Here is an 18,805-nt window from a genome sequence, read left to right on the forward strand (position 1 = left end):
TAGCTGTACAGTGAATGTAAAGGTTTATCTGATATTATTGCTTTTTTACAAACTTCATTTATGGTGGAGTGTCTCTTTGTAAATACCACCTCATTGAGGTGCGCATTTGTTTATATTTATATAGGTTTATACCAAATCATCATCATGTTTGTCAACACTATATGTTTTATATGAAGGAAAATCTATTTTGATGTCTGTTACCTTGACCTTTGACCTTTTGATCAGTTTGTTTCTGTTTTGATCAATACAAAAATAACTCAAAGGAAAATGTGTCTCCTTCTTTTGGAAATGAAAATACATTTTAGTGAATTCAAATGGATTCCATATAAAAAATACACTTCATATGGTAAAACAAACAATTCCATTAGAACTGCTCGGGCATTTTTGTCACACATTATTATTCATAGTAGTGTGGTTAGTGTGGATTTATTTTCATTTCTGGTGTGTGAATGTGTGTTTGTGTGTGTTTGCATGCGTGATAGGAACAATACACATAATAACTACCAGCTCACATATAAAACATACAAAAAAATAGGCCGACAAATTCCATTGTGATTGACAGTTTACGTATCTTATATGACTGTAGTACCGAAACCTCCTCTCACAGCTGACTGTGGCGAGTGCTTCACGGCCAGAAACCCCACAGGATGTAACGGAGGGCACACGGAAGCCCCATGCCCTGAGGCCAGGAGTGGGACGGTGGCCTTGGCGCAGTGCCCACCTACATGCCCCAGCAGCTTGGCACCCATCCCCCCCAGGCCGAGGCGGGCACGGCAAACATCACAGCTGCCTCTCAAATATCACACGGCATCACAGACAAATTAAATCACGGCCGCAGCGCCACACCGCCGCACCGCAGCCCACCCCTGGCGTCCGCTCGATGCGGCCCTCGTCCCATAATGCTCTCTTCTCTTCTGCATTCACGCTCGACTGAATGACTCGATCCCTGCACTCTGACTACAGTGCTTCAGATGTTTCTCATAAACACCAGTGTGGAGTACTCACCTGTATGGCACACGACTGTATGCCAGTAAACTCACTATGGTTGTGTCTCCAGTTTGTCATTAGACCGGTCTTACGGAGGTGTGTGTACACACACTCATGCCACCATCACTTTGCTCCTCAGTGGTTCATTGTTCTTCCTTTCACCATTTCAGACGTCCATAAGAGGATGCGGTCCTCTCACGTTCAACTTTGAATGTTTGGACAGCTCCAAGGTCTGCTCACAGTTCTTGTAGTCAAAACATTTACAGTGGACTCTCAAGGCATCCTCCATTTACAGAGGATCTCGCCACCACCACCCACTGTGAGCATCGCCACTGAACAGCCCTCCCTCACTGAAGGTGGTCTGATCCAATCGCTCGGCAATGCTGTATGGATGCCATGTAGATTTCATTTGGCATCTGTGCATGTTATGAATACCAAGTAAGCCTTGTAGTTGATGAGATTTGCCATCGGGAAATGCTCTGACATATTCTCCAAAGTTTATTTAAAGCTGTCATTTGAGAGCTAAAAAACAAGTTCTTAGGAAGTCAACCATGTGACTTTAGGCATGGTTTGCTATCCCGATTTCCCAATTTAAAGAGACAGTAGCCTATGCACTTGCCACTTTTTGAAGCATTTTAATAATATAAGAAACTAGTACTGTTATCATCTTTAAATCAATGTTCATTGCATATGGTGATGTGAAGAACGGATACACCTTCCAACCTTGCTGGTCTTCCAACTAGCTACCTAGGCTATGCACTACGCAGTTCTTTGTGAAAAAAGCTTTCACAGCACGACATCGCCAACTATATTGCCAAAAGACATGAGTTAGCATGCTAGCAAGCCTTTTATCGGTGCCAACTGTGCTGTCGTTCGTGTTTGTGTGGTTTTTGCATGCCTTTCCAGTAGTTATTGCTAGGTTACGACCAAAACTCCTAACTACTGCTTTAAGGATATGATGCCATTACTGGCATTGCATTAGTCGCACCATAATACTGGCTGTGTATTACAGTATATTACCTTGTTGGAGGTTTTAGCAACTGTTATGATATTAATTTGGAAATCACACTGACATATTGACACATAACACACACAGCAGCAGGAGGTGTACTACGTGCGTCATAGGAAGGAGAGGAAGAGGGTGGAGGTGTGTGTGTGTGTGTGTGTGTGTGTCGGGGGTATACAGTTCTGTGTGTGTGTGTGTGCGTGCATGCGTGCTTTTTCTCCCCATAATGATTTTTCCGCTGGCAAGTGCTGCACTTGCGTGTGTGTGTGTGTGTGTGTGTGTGTGTGTGTGTGTGTGTTGGCTGGGAAGACAGACAGGAAGGCCCAGGTGAGGTCTGGCCTCACAGGCAGCTGTGACTTTCAGCACGGCCGTGACGGGGAAGAGCAGGAAATGTGCTGGATGCTGAGGGATAGCAGGTGATGTGAGGAGATGGACACACACACACACACACACATGACACACATGCAGATGCAAACTGACAGATGCTGTATGTGCGCACACACACACCATGTAGACATACATGCAGAAAACACACACACACACATGCATACTGGCATAGTTCCACATATGGCATATATTAATAAAAGGGCCCTATATTTGCATTATAAGATTAGATCAAGACCTGTGATGGCTCTATGCCTTCGGCTTTGTGACAGTCCATCAAGAACTCTTATTGTGTGGCCATGTGAGATTTGACCTTTGACTTCGATGACATGACCCTACAGGTTAGCGTGGTGCTCTACCGATGTCCAACCACACTCAAATAAATGTGTGAAGAAACTGATCAAATCCTGTGTGCATCTGTGACTGCGGATGTGCTGCATTAGCATTTTAAGTGTGATTGTTGGATAGACCGTGTGATCGCCACTCCTGTGGTGCAACATTTTATTTTGCTCTCTAGATGACCCTGGAGTTTCTCCACCACTCAGGCCATAGACATATATATGTATATGACTCAGGCTATGGACTCGGTCTTTGCCCTTTGACCTTTGACATCAGATTCAGGAGTGGCTTATTTGGCTTCTTTTTTTCTCCAAATTCCAGTCGCATCATGCCGGTCACTTATGAGGATGGGTCTTTACTTGGGAACTAGTTACATATCGTTAGAAATGTAGAGGTTACAGTGCCCTCTTCTGGTGGGATGCTGATATTACAAGGCTCTATTTTATGGAGAGAGAGAGCGAGACATTACTTCTGTGAAATAAAGGCCTTTCATCAAGCAGCATAGGAAGACATAAACGATGTCAACCGAACTGATACAGTGAAGAGTACAAACAGAAGGTCAAACCACTGTTCTAATGACGCTGCTAAGTGAACGCATAGGGATGTTGCACCAGCACCTTCTCACTGACATGACAAGTATTATTTGTACATAAGCTTACTCTTGTGTGCGTGGATTGTCCCTGAGATAACCCTGTATGGCGGAACATTTTATTTTCTTGAAGTTAATATTTATTCAGCTGAGAACCCGTTTCCATTTTCCAAAAGAAATGATGTAGGACTCAGTACCCAGGAAGAAAACTATACAAAAATAAAGTTGCCTGTCTTCATTTGATTTAAGTCACAAGACATCTTCAGTCCAGCTACAAATGTCTATTCTCTCTATCACAGTGTCAGTCCCACCCTATCAGACCTAAAGGCTCTGGTTCAATCTCATCGTTGCAGACCTACCCTGCTTGAAGGTTTCTGTAACATGTGGACCATGTACGAAATTAAAATTCCTACTCTGTGGAGTCTGCCTTAGCAGACAGGAAATGCTTCTCCTCAGTCAGCCAAATGTCTTCTGGCCTGTGAGAGGTTCTATATATTACACTACAGCTAATTTACAAGCACTACATACATTATAACCCCCATTTTAGCCTCATTAGAACATCTTAAGTACTGTTCACAACTCCTTTGTCCCCATCCACCATTTTATGTGCCATGCCACTTTAACGCTGACAACACATTGACTAATTCCTATTAATTTAGAGCAAGGCAAACTTTCCCACGCAAACCAAACAGCAGCCACCACTTGCTAATCCTGCAATAATATTGTATCATTTAAATAGCTCCTTTCTTCCACTCTCTCCTCCCAGTGGTGATTTCACACTTTTCCCTGACTGCTCAGTCAGCTTTGTCGTGGCATGTCATCAGTTCATTTCCCCTCACTGTCTCATGCAAAAAAGTATCAATTTCCCCTGAAACAATGGGACAGTGAGGGGGGACAGGGCCTGCGTGGCTCAGGAACAGGGTTCTCCCCCCATGAGCCTTCAAGGGAGCCCCAGGGGGGTGTGGGAGGAGGTGTCAGAGGCCTTTGTAAGCACCACGCGATTTGAATATAATCACACACGGCTTTCTTCCTCTTTGAAGCTAACACCATTGTTAGCCATGAGAATGGTGTTATGGCGTAATGGTGGCAGGAACCACGGTGACCACTGCATAACCTGCGCTCCCGACAGGTGGCAATTACAGGGTCCGATAGTGTGGGGACATGAGCACGCTCCTGACATGTCAGGCGGAAACTGTATTCTTTTATGGAGAATTCCGATGATTTCGGAACAAAATCAAATACTCGGTCCAATTAAAGACACAGAATGTATGCTTCAATGGAACAGTAATATCGTTTTATCATCAAATATATTGGATTCTTTCATAACTTTATTACACTGTTTCACTGTGTAAACAGACACGGCAAACCCGTTTCAACAAGGTACTTCTTGCGCGCTTCCACCAGATGTCATTCGTGGCAAACAACACTCGCACAACATGCATAGGTAGAACTCACATATGGGTATCCTTATGTAGGAAGTACTCTTTGCATTTTCTCTGTATGCATAATACGTGATTGTTGTAAACGCATATCACTTTACTTCAGAGCAATTTGCTATCCGATGGACTCTGGCCGACGAGAAAAACACATTAATTTCTCCACTTCGCACTTCTCTAACCCCATATATTATACACCAGAAAACTGAATTTCAGGCCAATTCATATGCTTATCCATGTGCTACGGTATTGCACTAACTGGGAGCTGGGCTAAGCACAAGTCTCCTGAATTTATCAGCGATGCGACAGCTAAGCTACTTTGAAGAATTGGGGAGCGCTATCGTCTTCCCGCCTTTCCATGCCTTTGCTCAACAGCCTATAAACAACGTAGTAGCATAGTCTTTAAACTACACCTTGACATTTAAACCCTGCACAAGAACACGTAGAATAGTATGCCTATATTCGTAGTAGCATAGTGCTCATGGTATCCTCTGACATTGTCCGCGACGTGACGCCTGAACAGGTGAGCATAAAATGAGGACATCTTAGCCTATTTCCAATATTAAGTGCATGAGGAAGATGCAAATGCCCGGTGTGAACTTCTTCTGTCACGCTATGGGGCTCATCTTGTTTTTTATCACTTACCCCGAGGTCAGGTTTTAGAAATGGAATAACGAGGATGGACGGAGTAAAACCAGGTCACAGCTGTAGCCTACTGTGCACTTTGGAAATAGTGCTAAAAATGGAACAAGAGCTGTTGTAAGAAGTGAACGGGTGGGAGTCCTTAGCTGGGTTTCAACTCATTCGCATATTTTAAGCGCTGTGTTATGCGAATTAAAAATTGACACCCTATCTATCAAGGGCGGAGTTGCGAACAGCTGTGGGCTGAACATTTGAGGTTGTCAGGGCAATTTGAACGGAAACACGTAATTAAATCCCAACGATGGCAATTTAATGCGAATAAACCCGTTTGCAGAATACAGAATCAGGAGTTAATCCACCCCCTTTAGCGAATCAATTTCTTATAGATTTTATGCGAATTTCAAGCGATTCCACTTCGCATTTCATATGTGAATGGAGTTGATCAGTGTCACTGATTGTAGTTACAGCCACAAATACGCACCAAAAGTTCTTCACAGGAGCATCGATCATCCTGTCAGGTGCCACACCCCCTGATTGTAAGTGGTTGGAGGGTCTCTACGACGTCATGAGAGGAGTGACTTAAAACATGTTCTCTGCAAGCCAGAACTATCAGGCAGTCTGCGTTTGCAGCGAGAAGACCACCAGCATAGACACTCTACTACGAAAACATAGATTAGGTATATCGATCTGTAGTAGTGCTGTCTGCCTTAAAGAAACAGAAACTGGTCAAATTACAGTTTTGGCGGAAAAAAATGATGTCCGTATTTAGAGAAAGGAAAAAGTCACTCTAATTGCAGTAGTCTATATTGCTTTTTTGCTGTGGGATTACTGAAGAACTTTGAAAAGTTGTGTTTTTTCGCTAGAGGAAAAGCATTCTTCACTTCAATTTAGAAGAAGGAATCCTTCATAAACACGCGCGCGTCCAGTAGTCTTTTCCACACCTCAGTAACTTCAGAGAAGAAACTCCCTCCAAGGTGAGTGTCTGAGATCACGTCTGTTATTAATCCGTATTTCCTGGCAATCAAATGTCAACCATGAATGCAATGACTAAACCCGAGCAAACCTGATATAGTTATAGCCTACCGGGATAATGTTTCACACAGCACGGCATGTCAAGGCAGGTCCACACCTTGTTAGTTGTCGGAATCCCTGGGCTTATTAATATTCAGTATAAATTAACCTCTACAGTCTTTTTATTTAACCGTAAAAAGGAGAAAAGTTCGTTTTGCTTATCGCTTCTCTGCTGCAGGGGAGAATTTTCACAATAGGGAGTTGTACGCCGGAGTGTTAATTAAAATGAGACCTGTTTTAATGAAACGGCGATGCGTGTAGTTATGGCCCCTGAGCGCATTATTAAAAGAGAAGGATATATTGCTAATCTGCCTGGGTGCCAACCGGGTTTGGTCATTGCTCACTGGCGTTGCTACTATTTATAGTGGCTGTTAACGGTGCAGTCGTGCTTATTTATTTTAATTACGAACCACTTCCACTGGCTTCTGCGCTCAGGGTTATTTATTTATTCAAAGTAGGGGGCAGGCTCCTCATATTTTGACACATTGTTTTTTTGCCTAGTCCCTCTAGAACTTTTGTCAGTGGATTTGGTGGAAGTTTCACTGTGAAGGTAGCTTACCTTAAACAATGTTAGAAGACTTCCTAATAGCTCCGAACAGCTTTCTGTGAATCTTATAGTAGCTTGCACTGAATCATTCAGCAAATAAGGCAGTGGAGTCATGTGGCCTAACACTGTTAACACTATAACAGCTGTGACTTACACATATAAGACCCTTCATTTAAGAGTAAACATCTCCATATACTGCCACTTGGTTCTGTGTGAACCTTGGTGAAATGTGATTTGTACCTTAGGGTTAAACCATCATTAGCACCACCAACCTGATACCGTGCCCAATCAATCAGTCTGTTTGCGGACAGGCATGTGGTGTTGTGTTTCTCCTCATTAGCTTCTGGTTTTGGTCTTTATTTCATCAATCAGCCCGTTAGCAGAGTGGAACCAACCCCCATCCCTCCCCCCGTCCTCTCTGCCTATTGTTCTGGATGTAATTGTTTTGAAATGTGCAGCAACCCCTCATCATCCAAAACCCTACAACTTCACAAGTTAAAGGGGGGCCTCCTTTTTTTTAAAGTCATTCAGGGAGTGTTATCCAACTGCTTCTTGACTTGCATATGCAGTTGCATGAGGGTGCTTCTCTCAGGCATCTTGCATTTTGCAATATATTCTTGTGAGAGCAGAATTCCACGCTTGTTTTAATGGGGTTAGGCAAAAAAAGTGCAGCAAGACATAAAACAAAAACAAAAACATGAATTCATGCAAAAAAAAAGTCTGTTATGAAGCGATAAGAGGGAGCAATTGGCTCTCATGGTCTTTAAAAAAAAAAAAAAAACAGTGGTTGCCAGAGAGCTTTGAAATGGGAATAAGCTTACCTAAGTTGTGTGGTGGATAATGTCATTGTTCTTGTCTCTCTTCTTTTTTTTTTACGGTGCCTCAAAAAGCGTGTGAGATTCCCTCAGGGTCCCATTCGGCACTATTGTTTCTTGCTATCAGGTCTGCTGCAAAAAAGGGGGGGAGAAAAGAAAGATGATTAAAAAGTGGGATTTGCATTTTTATGAGATTAGCGGGAGTGAAGTAATTTGGCATCTCCTTGAGCGTGGCGGCGTTCATTGCGTCGCAGGTGTAAAGTGAAAGTGCAGCGGTGTTAAGAGAAGGTGTTGCTGTTTGACACTTGCACAGTGCATCAGGCTGCAGGGGTTTGGTCATGTGTCTATTTGTCTGCCTCGACAGTAAGGTTGACATTTGCACTGGAGAAGGTTTGTACATAGAGCCTGGGTTGCTGCACAAAACTGGAAATGCAAGAGTATGGAAGAAGCCCCCCCCCCCTCCTCACTAACACCCCCTCCTCACCAGCCATGACATTGTAACTTCTGATCCCAGGGCTAGTAAGCTGGTCAAACCAGCAAGTTACCAGAATTCCAGGCACATTTCTTGACATGCGTTTCTTAACTCAAAGTGGTTGTGTTGTGTCACTCAAAACATGTCGGAGAGTTTGCTGTTCCAGTTCTGTGCCACATTGTTTGCCGTCGGTCTTGGCCTGGGCTCCCGGGCGAGCTGAAGTATGACATTCCTCCTCTCCGTTTTTCCTGTCTTGTGAAATAGAAATTCTTAAATTTCCCCAGCAGTAAGAGGGCTGGAGGTGCTGATGTTTTGAGGTAAGTGAGTAGATTTCACACCAGCACTTTACAGCCAGAGGAATCTGGCCCGCACCACAGAAAACAAACTGCGTGCGGAGGGAGTCGGCTCAGAGGGTTATAGTTATGATATTGCTTAGTGTTGACTGATGGCTATTCTCCACATTCAAGGTCTGTCCCACATTAGGCATTTGTTATTGCATGTGTTTAGTGGCCACTTGCTATCACGTCAGCTCATCTTAGGTTACAGCGGTGCTTGACTGGCGCAGTCTGTGCAGGGGGACTGTTGTCGTGCCAGTTTTTTTTATTTGGCCGGGCCACGTCCACATTTTTGAACTGGTTTGAAATGGTGCTGCCCCGAGACTTATGTGGGACCTTTTTCCCTGGGCGTGGGAAAGGATGCTGCCAGCTGGTATCTTAAGTGCGCACAGAAGAAAGGTCCGGGTCTCGGAAGCCGGCCTCCAGGAGCTGGTCATGCTGCTTTCCTGTGACTGAAGTCACCTCGGCTGACCTCTGCTCGACCCCTTCCAATCAGAGCGACTCAGGGATGACCTTTGACCTGCCCCTGGCATCTTCTGTCTGTTCCGCACTGATCATGGAGGCAGAACAGAGAGAGGAAGTAACATGCGATAGCATCCTAGAGACGACCGTTGTCCACATCCAACACGCATCATGCGAAGTTCCTCTCTTTTTCTCTCTTGTTTTTGCGCTGTACAATACCTTTCTTTTTCTTTTTATTTAAGGTCGCTCTGCATAGCCTCGCTTTTCTTTTTCCTTTTCCATGGGCTTGGCCTGGTTTTGGAATGTTCTGCTCCGCGGAGGAGGCTTGGCCTGGTGGTTTTTGAGCGACGTCGAGAAAGACTGTAATTTGGAAAATACTGTATTCATCAATCACCGCGACAGATGTTCTGTGCACAGATGAACCCGTGGTATCTGTTTGCCTGCATCAAAATGAATGCCAAGATTGTGTGTACGTAAGCATGTGTGTGTGTGTGTGTGTGTGAGAGAGAGAGATAATGCCTCTGTGTGTATGCGTGTATATATCTGTGCATATGTGTGTGTTAGTATGCCTGTCTGAGTGTGTGTGTGTGTGTGTGTGTGTGTGTGCATGTGTGTATATGTGTCTGTCTTTCTTTGTCAGCGCTTGTCAGTTGTGCATTTCTGGGGCTGGAAGGCTCTTCAGCCCGAGAGGAGCAGGTCTTCTCATTCCCAATTCCGACCCCCCGCCAGGAGGAGTGGGGGTCGCTGGGCTCCGGGCCGGGCTCCTGTGACAGAGCTCCGCGCCATGATTGGACCCAGGTGTCGATGCCGCGGAGAAAAGCGGGGGCCGTGCACTCTCTCAAATGCCGCAACGGCATGTTATGGGCCCGTGGACCGTGCGAAAGGAGACATACTTCAGCTCAAATTGGATGCGCCGACGAACCGATCTGGAGACTTCAGTTAATTTAGGAAATCGTATCAGCCTGTGTTTTATTTGTGTGGTTATTGACGACTACGGCGTGTGTCACGACCCACCCCTGGTGGACTGTGTAGCCGACACGCTGCAGAGTTCTGTCTGTGATGGTTTGAGTTAAGGCAATTCCAAAACTATATTATCTCCAGGTGTGCATGAAATCAATTTAAATCTGCATTGGAAAAATGGAGGGAATTGTGAGGGAAATGGCTTGATAATATAATGATGGATGGAAGGGTTTTTTTTATTGAACAATGTCGGTGATCTGTTTCTCATAATATTGCCCAGAGCATGAGTCTTATATGGGATTTAGTGTCAATCATGTAAGTTGCTGATTCCTGCAAGATCTTGGTGGTTTTGTTTTAGTATTTTATCTCTAAACTTGACCAGATATATGGCCCTCTGTCTGGATTAAGGCAATGCATTTAAATGACCGTTATTGTGAAACATCTGTGAACGTTCATTGTAAATGTATTAAGCCGTACTTCAGGGATTGGTTGCCTTGCACAGACTTCCCCTTGAAACCTTTCCCTAACAGCTCCGCAGCCTCCCAAGAACCAACCACTTTTTCTAACCTATCTTTAACCTCCCGCTGCCCAGACCAGACCGGGCCTAACCTCAGCTCAACAGCATAAGGAGCCCTGTTGTTGTCAGACCGCAGCCGTCGTCAAAGGACAGAGACCTCAAAGACGGCCCGGCTGCCTAAGGGCAGACATTTTGTTTTCTAGGGAGAAAAAAAAAAAGGCTTCCTTTATATTCCTCTCCTAATTTAAGAGCACTCTTTTCATTCAGGGGTCATCCAGGCCCTCTGGAGGGTGACTGTGCCAGGGCTCACAGGAAGGGAACAGGGACCCATTTCCTGTCAGTCGGATGTATTAACCATGCCAACTCCTGGCCACGCGGCCGGGTCGCCGTGCCGATGCCTCGATCGGTCCTGTTAATCAGGGATGAGAGTGGAGGGGGTCACAGCTGAGACAGCTTAGCTGTCCGGTCTTTAGGATCACCTCAGAGAAGGGTGTGGAGCTCTGTGGACATCTGTGTGCCTCTTATTAGCACACGCAGGCACTGGACGAACCCACTGCCAAGTCGTGAAGCAGAATTGTGTTGCGCCGTCCTTACGGTTGACAGTGTAGCAGTGTTTCCTGTCACGTTGTGGTCGTGTCGTGTCACTCATCTGCTGGCTTTAATTTCTCCTCTCTCCTCTCTCTCTCTTCCCCCCCCCCCCCCTCCCTTCTCCTTCACCCACCCCAGCCCCTCCTTCAGGTCTACCATGGTGAACAGCCGGGTGGAGTCCTCGTCCGTGTCCGTGACCGGGGGCGGCTCAGCGCAGCGCTCGTGCGCCGGCTGCGGCGGCCGCATCGCCGACCGCTTCCTGCTCTTCTCCATGGAGCGCTACTGGCACACGCGCTGCCTCAAGTGCTCTTGCTGCCAGGCCCAGCTGGGGGAAATCGGCACCACCTGCTACAGCAAAGGAGGCATGATCCTCTGCCGGAATGATTACATCAGGTACAGAGGCCAGGGGGAGAGAGGGGGGCTAGAGGGACAGGGACAGGGATGAGGAGGGGAGAGGGGGGGTAGAGGGTCAGGGATGAGGAGGGGAGAGGGGGGATAGAGGGGCAGGGATGAGGAGGGGAGAGGGGGGCTAGAGGGACAGGGACAGGGATGAGGAGGGGAGAGGGGGGTAGAGGGGCAGGGATGGGGATGAGGAGGGGAGAGGGCGGATTTATTTTGCCAGGAGTAGGAATCAGTTCTGCTTTGTCCGTGTCAAACACCGATGGCTGAAATGTGTCACAGTTGTACCACTTTGTGTTGGATTGGTTTTAGGAAATAATGTAGCCCAATGTAGCTGACCTTTATTGATAATTGTCTAATGAATTAATGTTGTCAATGCACTGTAAGAGGCAAAATGACTGACTTGGTAGCTGTCGGAGTTGATCTGATTAATGCAGTCGAAATTCAGGACAGGCGTAATTTTGACCAACCTTTGGTCTGCTATTGATGATTTTCATCTCCTGGCCAACCACACACCCACTGCTTCACACGTTTCCTCGAGCCTCCGAGGGCACATGAACTAGATCAGACCACTGCAGATCAGAGGCCTGCGGCTCTAATCATAGAGATCTGCTGGAGGCTATGTGTGTGTGTGTGTGTGTGTGTGTGTGTGTGTGTGTGTGTGTGTGTGTGTGTGTGTGTTGGCGTCCGTTGGCGTGCATAGAGTGCAGGTTCCACTCTGCCCGCCTGTGCCAAGTCTGGCCCTGGCAGCGGGTGTGTCTGAGAGGCTGGCACTCTCATACAGGCCCGGGATTGTGCCTGTGCATGCGCGGGCACTGCCAGGAGCTTAGCCGCTCATCCAGAGCAAACAGGAGGGCCCATCTCAGAAAGGGCCTGGAAATCACGCAAGTCAAGAACGCCCGAGAGCACTCCTAGCCCTGGCAACAGTCAAGGAACACGGGCCCCTTTGTAGAGCGCCCAGTCATAATAAACAAGACACAAACATGGCGGGAAATAAACAAAGAGCTCCCTACAACAGACATGACCTAACACACTGGACTAGTGAAACACGGGAGTCTACAGGAGTCTTTTTGAAATGACATCAGAAGACATTGGATTCTAAATGAGATTTTTGATGGATTGATTGCAGTGGATGATGTTACTGACATTAAGCTGATGAGGTCACATACATATATATTTTTTTAATTATGTAAAAATCTGAACAGGTGTGGCCACAGTCTGGAAAATGTGGCTCAAATAAATTCAAATTTGATCTTAATGCTTCAACAGGCTTGTGCCAGTACTCGAGCCGCACCCATCAGAATGTGAATGCTGCTGGTTAACCCTTGCAAAGAGAGCATTTACAAAGACGATATTCAGTAGACACATTGACAGCATACAAGTTAGATCTGCTTTAATTATCATTAATGATCTGAATAAAATATAACAGATCCGTTTTAATTGAAAGGAGGGAATGGGAGCAGTTGTACTTAAAGGGACAGTCCGCAATTCTAATCCCATACATTTTTTGTCAAATTCAGAGAATTGCTTAAAAAAACTCCTGGTGTTCATGCACAGTCCTGGTTCTGTTAATAGGAAACAAACATAGTGGCTCGGGCCGAGCCATAAACAATCCCAGCCAATCAACATGGTGCTTCAGCAGCACAGAAGGGAGGGGTGTAATTTGATTGGCTGTTGAGCTCAAATATCTTTCAAACAGAAGAAACTACTTTCTGGGCACATAAGGTTATCTTAACATTTTAATTAGAAAGGAAAACATAAACATGGTATGCATCTTGAAACATCACAGTGCTTGGTGTGTGTGTGAGTGTGTGTGTGTGTGTGTGTGAGTGTGAGTGTGTGCTTGAGTGTGTACACCTTTGCAATTACATACTGTATGTGCACTTTGTAGTACATATATATATATATATATATTTATATGTGTATATAAAACAGTTAATCAAAAGGGCAAGGCTTCATTGCCAAATGGCACACCACGGAGCCTGAAGTCTGATAAAAGGAGAGCACATTAATTAGGGAGAACAGGGTTCCTCTCTGGCGTCTCTTATTAAATTACTGTTTGGATTAAGATCAAAAATTCATTACTGCGTGCAGTCAGAGCCGGGGATAGTGATAGGGGACAGAGAAAGGGGGAGGAAGGAAGGAGGGAGAGAAAGAGCGAGAGAGAGAGAAAGAGAGAGAGAGAGAGAGAGAGAGCGTGAGAGGAAGAAAATGAGGCAAGGAGGAGGTAGCAGCCAAACCAGTCTGGTGGGTGTCACAATAAAGCCTTTGCAATAAGAGGGGAAGCAGTCTCCCATAGAAACATATCTGTGGCAGGGGTAACTGTTAGCACGCCAGGTGTTCGAGGAGAATGGGGGACTGTGGGGGGGGGGGGGGGGGGGGGGGGGGGAGGATGTGTGGAGAGAGAGGGAAATATAGAGAGAGATAGTATGTACAAAAGAGGGTGTAGATGTTTTTTTAGGTCATCAAAGAGGGGGCTTGAACTCATTTTAGCATTCTCCCAAAATTGCCTTTAACGACACCCTGGCAGTGGGCTCGTCAAGAGCCCCTAATTAGGAGCCCAGACTGGATCAGAGGTTCCCAGTAACCCCCTCCAGCCCTCCTGCACCCCCCCTCCACGGCCACCAATTACTCTGCCACCTCACATTATGTTATCAGCAGCACCCTAAGGGCTGGGGGACAGCAGCGCTCTGCGCAGGAGGCCCAGCAGTAACCTTGTGTGCGGATAAACATCGAGCCGCCACACTAGGCTGCTCCCCAACATCGGTACCCTTGATTGGGGACACATAACTTCAACATAACTTTGTTGTCTGTCTTATTTGTTGTTTATTTTTTGTTTACTCTTTGTATGCATTGTGGTAGTTGCACAACTAATGAACCCTACTGATATCAGAAAGTGCCTTTAACTGTAACTGTCAAAATGTCAGACATTGTAAAACTATACAAGATTATAATATAGTACATATAAACATGCACATATACTATACTATATGTACTGAGTGTGGAGCTCAAATTTATATTTTTTCGTTGCTAGTGTGTTCATGGTGTGTCCATATTGTTAAAATGGTTGGCATTGTGTTCTAATCATTATGTTTTCCAATGGGACCCATGCACTGATAATGCATGCTTCCTGTTACAGTGTGACTTCCTGTTACAGTGTGACATTCAAGTTATTCAGGATAGGAGAGAATGACTGCCAGATGCCACAATGTCAAATCTGTGGTGAAAGTGCAATGTAGTGTTGAGACATCCGCATTATCTAACGTGTGCCATCTTCCACCCCCAGGCTCTTCGGTCACAGCGGAGCATGTAGTGCGTGCGGGCAGTCCATCCCTGCCAGCGAGATGGTCATGAGGGCACAAGGGAATGTTTACCACCTCAAGGTGAGGACGAGCCACAAGATGGCCAGCACTCCCATCATTGTAGTCAGAGTGCGTTATGAGTAATAACACCAGGGTAAAGAATGCGGTTACAGTTCTGATAACGGACCAGTGTCCTTGGTGCATATGTCTATATATGGGTGTGGGTATGAGTTTCTGTACTTCTTTGGACACCATGAAGGAGTCAGATAATCACTAGTCATACAAGGCTTATTTACTGAGCAGGATGTCATGGTGATGATGAATGATCGGACACCATAGACAGACTAATAGGCTAATTTTAGCACTCTGGGGACGGCCTTCGTTAAACCTCAATTATCAGAGATTTCTGTATACCCAGCTTTGTCAACATGTCAAGGAAGTGAACAGACGAGAGATCGCCGCAGAGGCTTATTTAGTCCTCATCACAGGCCTCATTTACATGCATTCATTACCGATAAGGGATCAAAAGATCAGGAGGAAATTGGCCATGAGGAAGCCATGGTGTTCTTTTTTCTGCATGTCATTACAGTATCTCTCTCTCTCTCTCTCTCTCTCTCTCTCTCTCTCTCTCTCTTTCTCTCTCTCTCTCACTATCTGTCTATCAATCTCTTTCTCCTTTCCTCCCACTCCATGTCTGTCTCTCTCTCTCTCCCTTTCCCTCTCCCTCTCCCTCTCCCTCTCCCTCTCTCTCTCTCTCTCTCTCTCTCTCTCAAATTCAAATTCAAAAGAAGCTTTATTTATATGACCATAACGTTCTACAGTAAACAACAAAGCATTTGGGTAGGATATATAATAAGTGATCTCTCTCTCTCTCTTTGGCCCACAGTGCTTCACCTGTGCCACCTGCAGGAACCGCCTCGTTCCAGGCGACCGCTTCCACTACGTCAACGGCACCATCTTCTGCGAGCACGACCGGCCAGGAGGAGCGCTCCTCAGCTCGCACCTCGCCCCTCTGCAGAGCAACACCCTCCTACCAGACCAGAAGGTGAGGAGCCAACGCACGGCACGGCGATAATGACTAGAACACCCAGCCCTCTCAGCCAGCACCTGTGAGAGGAGAGAGAGACGGGGCTCCAAATGTGGTCATGCCACCTCTGTTTTAGCACATTCTCATGTGTAAATGAGGCTACAGTTCTAATTTGACGTTGGACATTTTTTCAGGCAGTTGTTTTTGACCTTTCGATTAGATCACTCCCTTATTAAGATGCTCTTAACAATCGCCATAGACACCGCTGGTCTACAGAATGCAAATGGTCCAAGTAGTGTTGATCATTTATGAACACATTGTATCTTAATTTATCTCATCTTATTTTTTCAAAATGTTTTGTTTTGTGACTCAACCTCTACCGCTCTCTTCCATGCAGGTGTGCTGAGGCGAGAAAAACAGGAAGTGCCTTTTCCTCAACCTTTCTTCTTCTCTCTCTCTCTCTCTCTCTTTCTCTCTCCCTCTAACCCCTCTCTCTTTCTCTCTCCTTTCTCTCCCTCTATTTCTCCTCCACTACTCCTTCCATGGTCTGGTCCATGCCATTCCCAAAGCCCCAGCCTCTCCCTGACAGCTCTGCTCTGTCTGTGAGTGTGGAAGAAGCCATCGTCAGCTCCATCAGCTTCAAAGTACTCACCCGACAGACGCTTCGATGACTAGAGATGATGAGGAGAACACTAATGTTGACGTCAGACAGACTGCAATGACGTAGAAGTGGATGTCGACCTCACTGACGACGACGTCGTTGGCGGCGAGTGGCTGTTTATGCTGGGGCTCCGTAGGAAATGTGTGGTGTCGAAGAAAACGGGCCTCTACGATGCGAAGGACCCACCTCCCTCTGGACTCTGCCTTGCCAGAGAGCTGACACGGGAATCTCAATGTAGAATGCTGGGAACACACACGGAATGCAGTGTGGCTGTGTGTCGAGTTCGTTCGGAAGAGGTGATCTGAGCTGCGACACAGAGTCTGGCTAATGTGTTGATGCTGGTGCGTTGCGCAGCACAGATGAAATGACTTTATTCATGTTGAGGGACACTGGTGCAAGGGGGGGGGGGGAGTTTCCTGTTTGTTCTTGAAAAGGGGTCCTCTGCTCTGCCTAGTCCTTAAAATGCATTTGACACGCCCAGATTGTTGTTTTCCGAATACGCAGATGTGCCATTTTGAATTCCAAGATTTCTTTTGGCCTTTCACCTAGATGTTACCGTTTAAACTTTTATATGTTGAGGGTTCTTCTGAGGGTTATCGTCCTCAAAACACTGAATCATTTGAAGAGCGCATAATTCAACCTCTTGTGCAGTTCTGCTTAAAGTGCAAGTACGTTCATTTGCATTAGAGAAGGTTTTTTTTTTTTTTTTTGTTTCTGTCGTGTAAGTGTAAGTTGAGGATCACACTGATTCAAACTGATCAAAAGAGAACAGCGGGTTTGGGACGAGAGAGAAACATGTACATAGTTATGTAATATTGTTCCTTGTGTTCTATGGCAAGACATTTGTCATTGTGTGTGCTCAGTTCTACAGGCAGGGGTACATTCTATATCAAATATCTATATAGGAAAAAAGTACTTATTATTAAATGACTATAATCATCTCTCCTGTGGTATTTGTAATAAAATATCAGTATATCTGACGACAATTAGTCTTTGTTTGATTAAGTTGATATGTACACTGTGTGTGTGTGTGTGTGTGTGTGTGTGAGTGTGTGTAGCAGTGTGTAACAAATAGCCCCGCCGCTGAAAATATAGGGTAGATTTTGGCTCTGAAAAGCATGGCCAATTACCCTCAGGAATGGAATTCAAACACTTGAGCCCTGGCCATTAAGGGAAGCAATTAAAGTGCCGGGCGCTGAAGGGGAGGCAGGCTGGAGGGGAGGCTGGCCTTCCAGGGCTGCTCAGCCCCTCTGACGTGGCCTAATCTGGAGCTGGGGCTAATTAAAAAGGGAGGGCCTGCTTTCTCCAGCCTCGGCAGCCCGAACGTACACAGTTGTTTACTGTGCGGTCCCTGCTAAATGAACGGGGTCTGGCTGTTTCTAAAGCCCTCATCAGCTCACCTCTGTCGTGCTTTCTCAGGTTTCCGGAAGCATCTGTGTGGTGTAATTGCTGGTGTTTTTAATGGATTTTTTGGCATTAAACCATTCTGGACCTGTGCTTATTTAATTAGCCATTGAAATTCTTCTTTTTTTTCGCCCAATCAATCTTTACAACAACTACTGGACCACATTTTTAGTTTTTTTTAAGGGAGGGGATGCTAAGCTAACACCCTCTTATCAGGAGAGGTAAAAGCGTGAGCAGTGAGTAGAGTGGCCCGTGGAGAGTGATTCAGATACTGCTGTTAAAAAAAACGTCCTTTAAGATCCAACCCCTCTCCCAAATCAGGCCATTAGTAAACGAACATGATTGTTTAAAATAAGTTTTTGCTTCAGATTATAAAGTTTGCTAATCCTCAAGTAGCTAATGAACTGCATGCAGCAGTTAAAGCATTTGCATTCAATCACTTCAAAACAATTTTATCTCTAGAAAAATCCATCATTGTTATCTCGAGGGCTCTTTATTATCAGTCAAGATAAAAGATCAAACACTTATCAAGGTCCATGCCAGGATGCACTCATAGAAAAAGACTCAGTAAAAACCTGAAGGTAGAAATACTCCTCTGCATCTCTTCACAACCACATCTTCATTTGTAAGATGCGTTTACTAGAGTGTACATTAATTTGTCCCATCTCTATGATGAACTCTGCATGTAAATGTAGCCTGCTTTATTTCTCATTGACAAATATCTCGTGTCACCATTGCAGGGTTTAAGGTTCCTGCACACCCCATTGATGGCCTGACATGGGAGCGATTATTTATTCGAATCCAGTGATTGCGCAAAAGAAAAAACAAAAAGCAGACAAATTCATTAACGTATGCAAATGCT

The 18,805-nt window shown here is 45.5% G+C and overlaps 1 protein-coding gene across 1 annotated transcript; it reads left to right on the forward strand.

Moving 5' to 3' along the window:
- The first annotated feature begins 5,909 nt into the window (after positions 1-5,909).
- lmo4a (LIM domain only 4a) lies at positions 5,910-17,519 on the forward strand. Its single transcript, XM_012839858.3, has 5 exons — positions 5,910-6,357; positions 11,289-11,543; positions 14,836-14,932; positions 15,738-15,896; positions 16,276-17,519. Exons 2-5 carry the CDS (start codon positions 11,308-11,310, stop codon positions 16,282-16,284), a joined length of 501 nt encoding a protein of 166 aa, XP_012695312.1. The 5' UTR covers positions 5,910-6,357; positions 11,289-11,307; the 3' UTR covers positions 16,285-17,519.
- The last annotated feature ends 1,286 nt before the right edge of the window (positions 17,520-18,805 follow it).

Source organism: Clupea harengus, chromosome 12, assembly GCF_900700415.2.
Source record: "Clupea harengus chromosome 12, Ch_v2.0.2, whole genome shotgun sequence".
NCBI lineage: Eukaryota > Metazoa > Chordata > Actinopteri > Clupeiformes > Clupeidae > Clupea > Clupea harengus.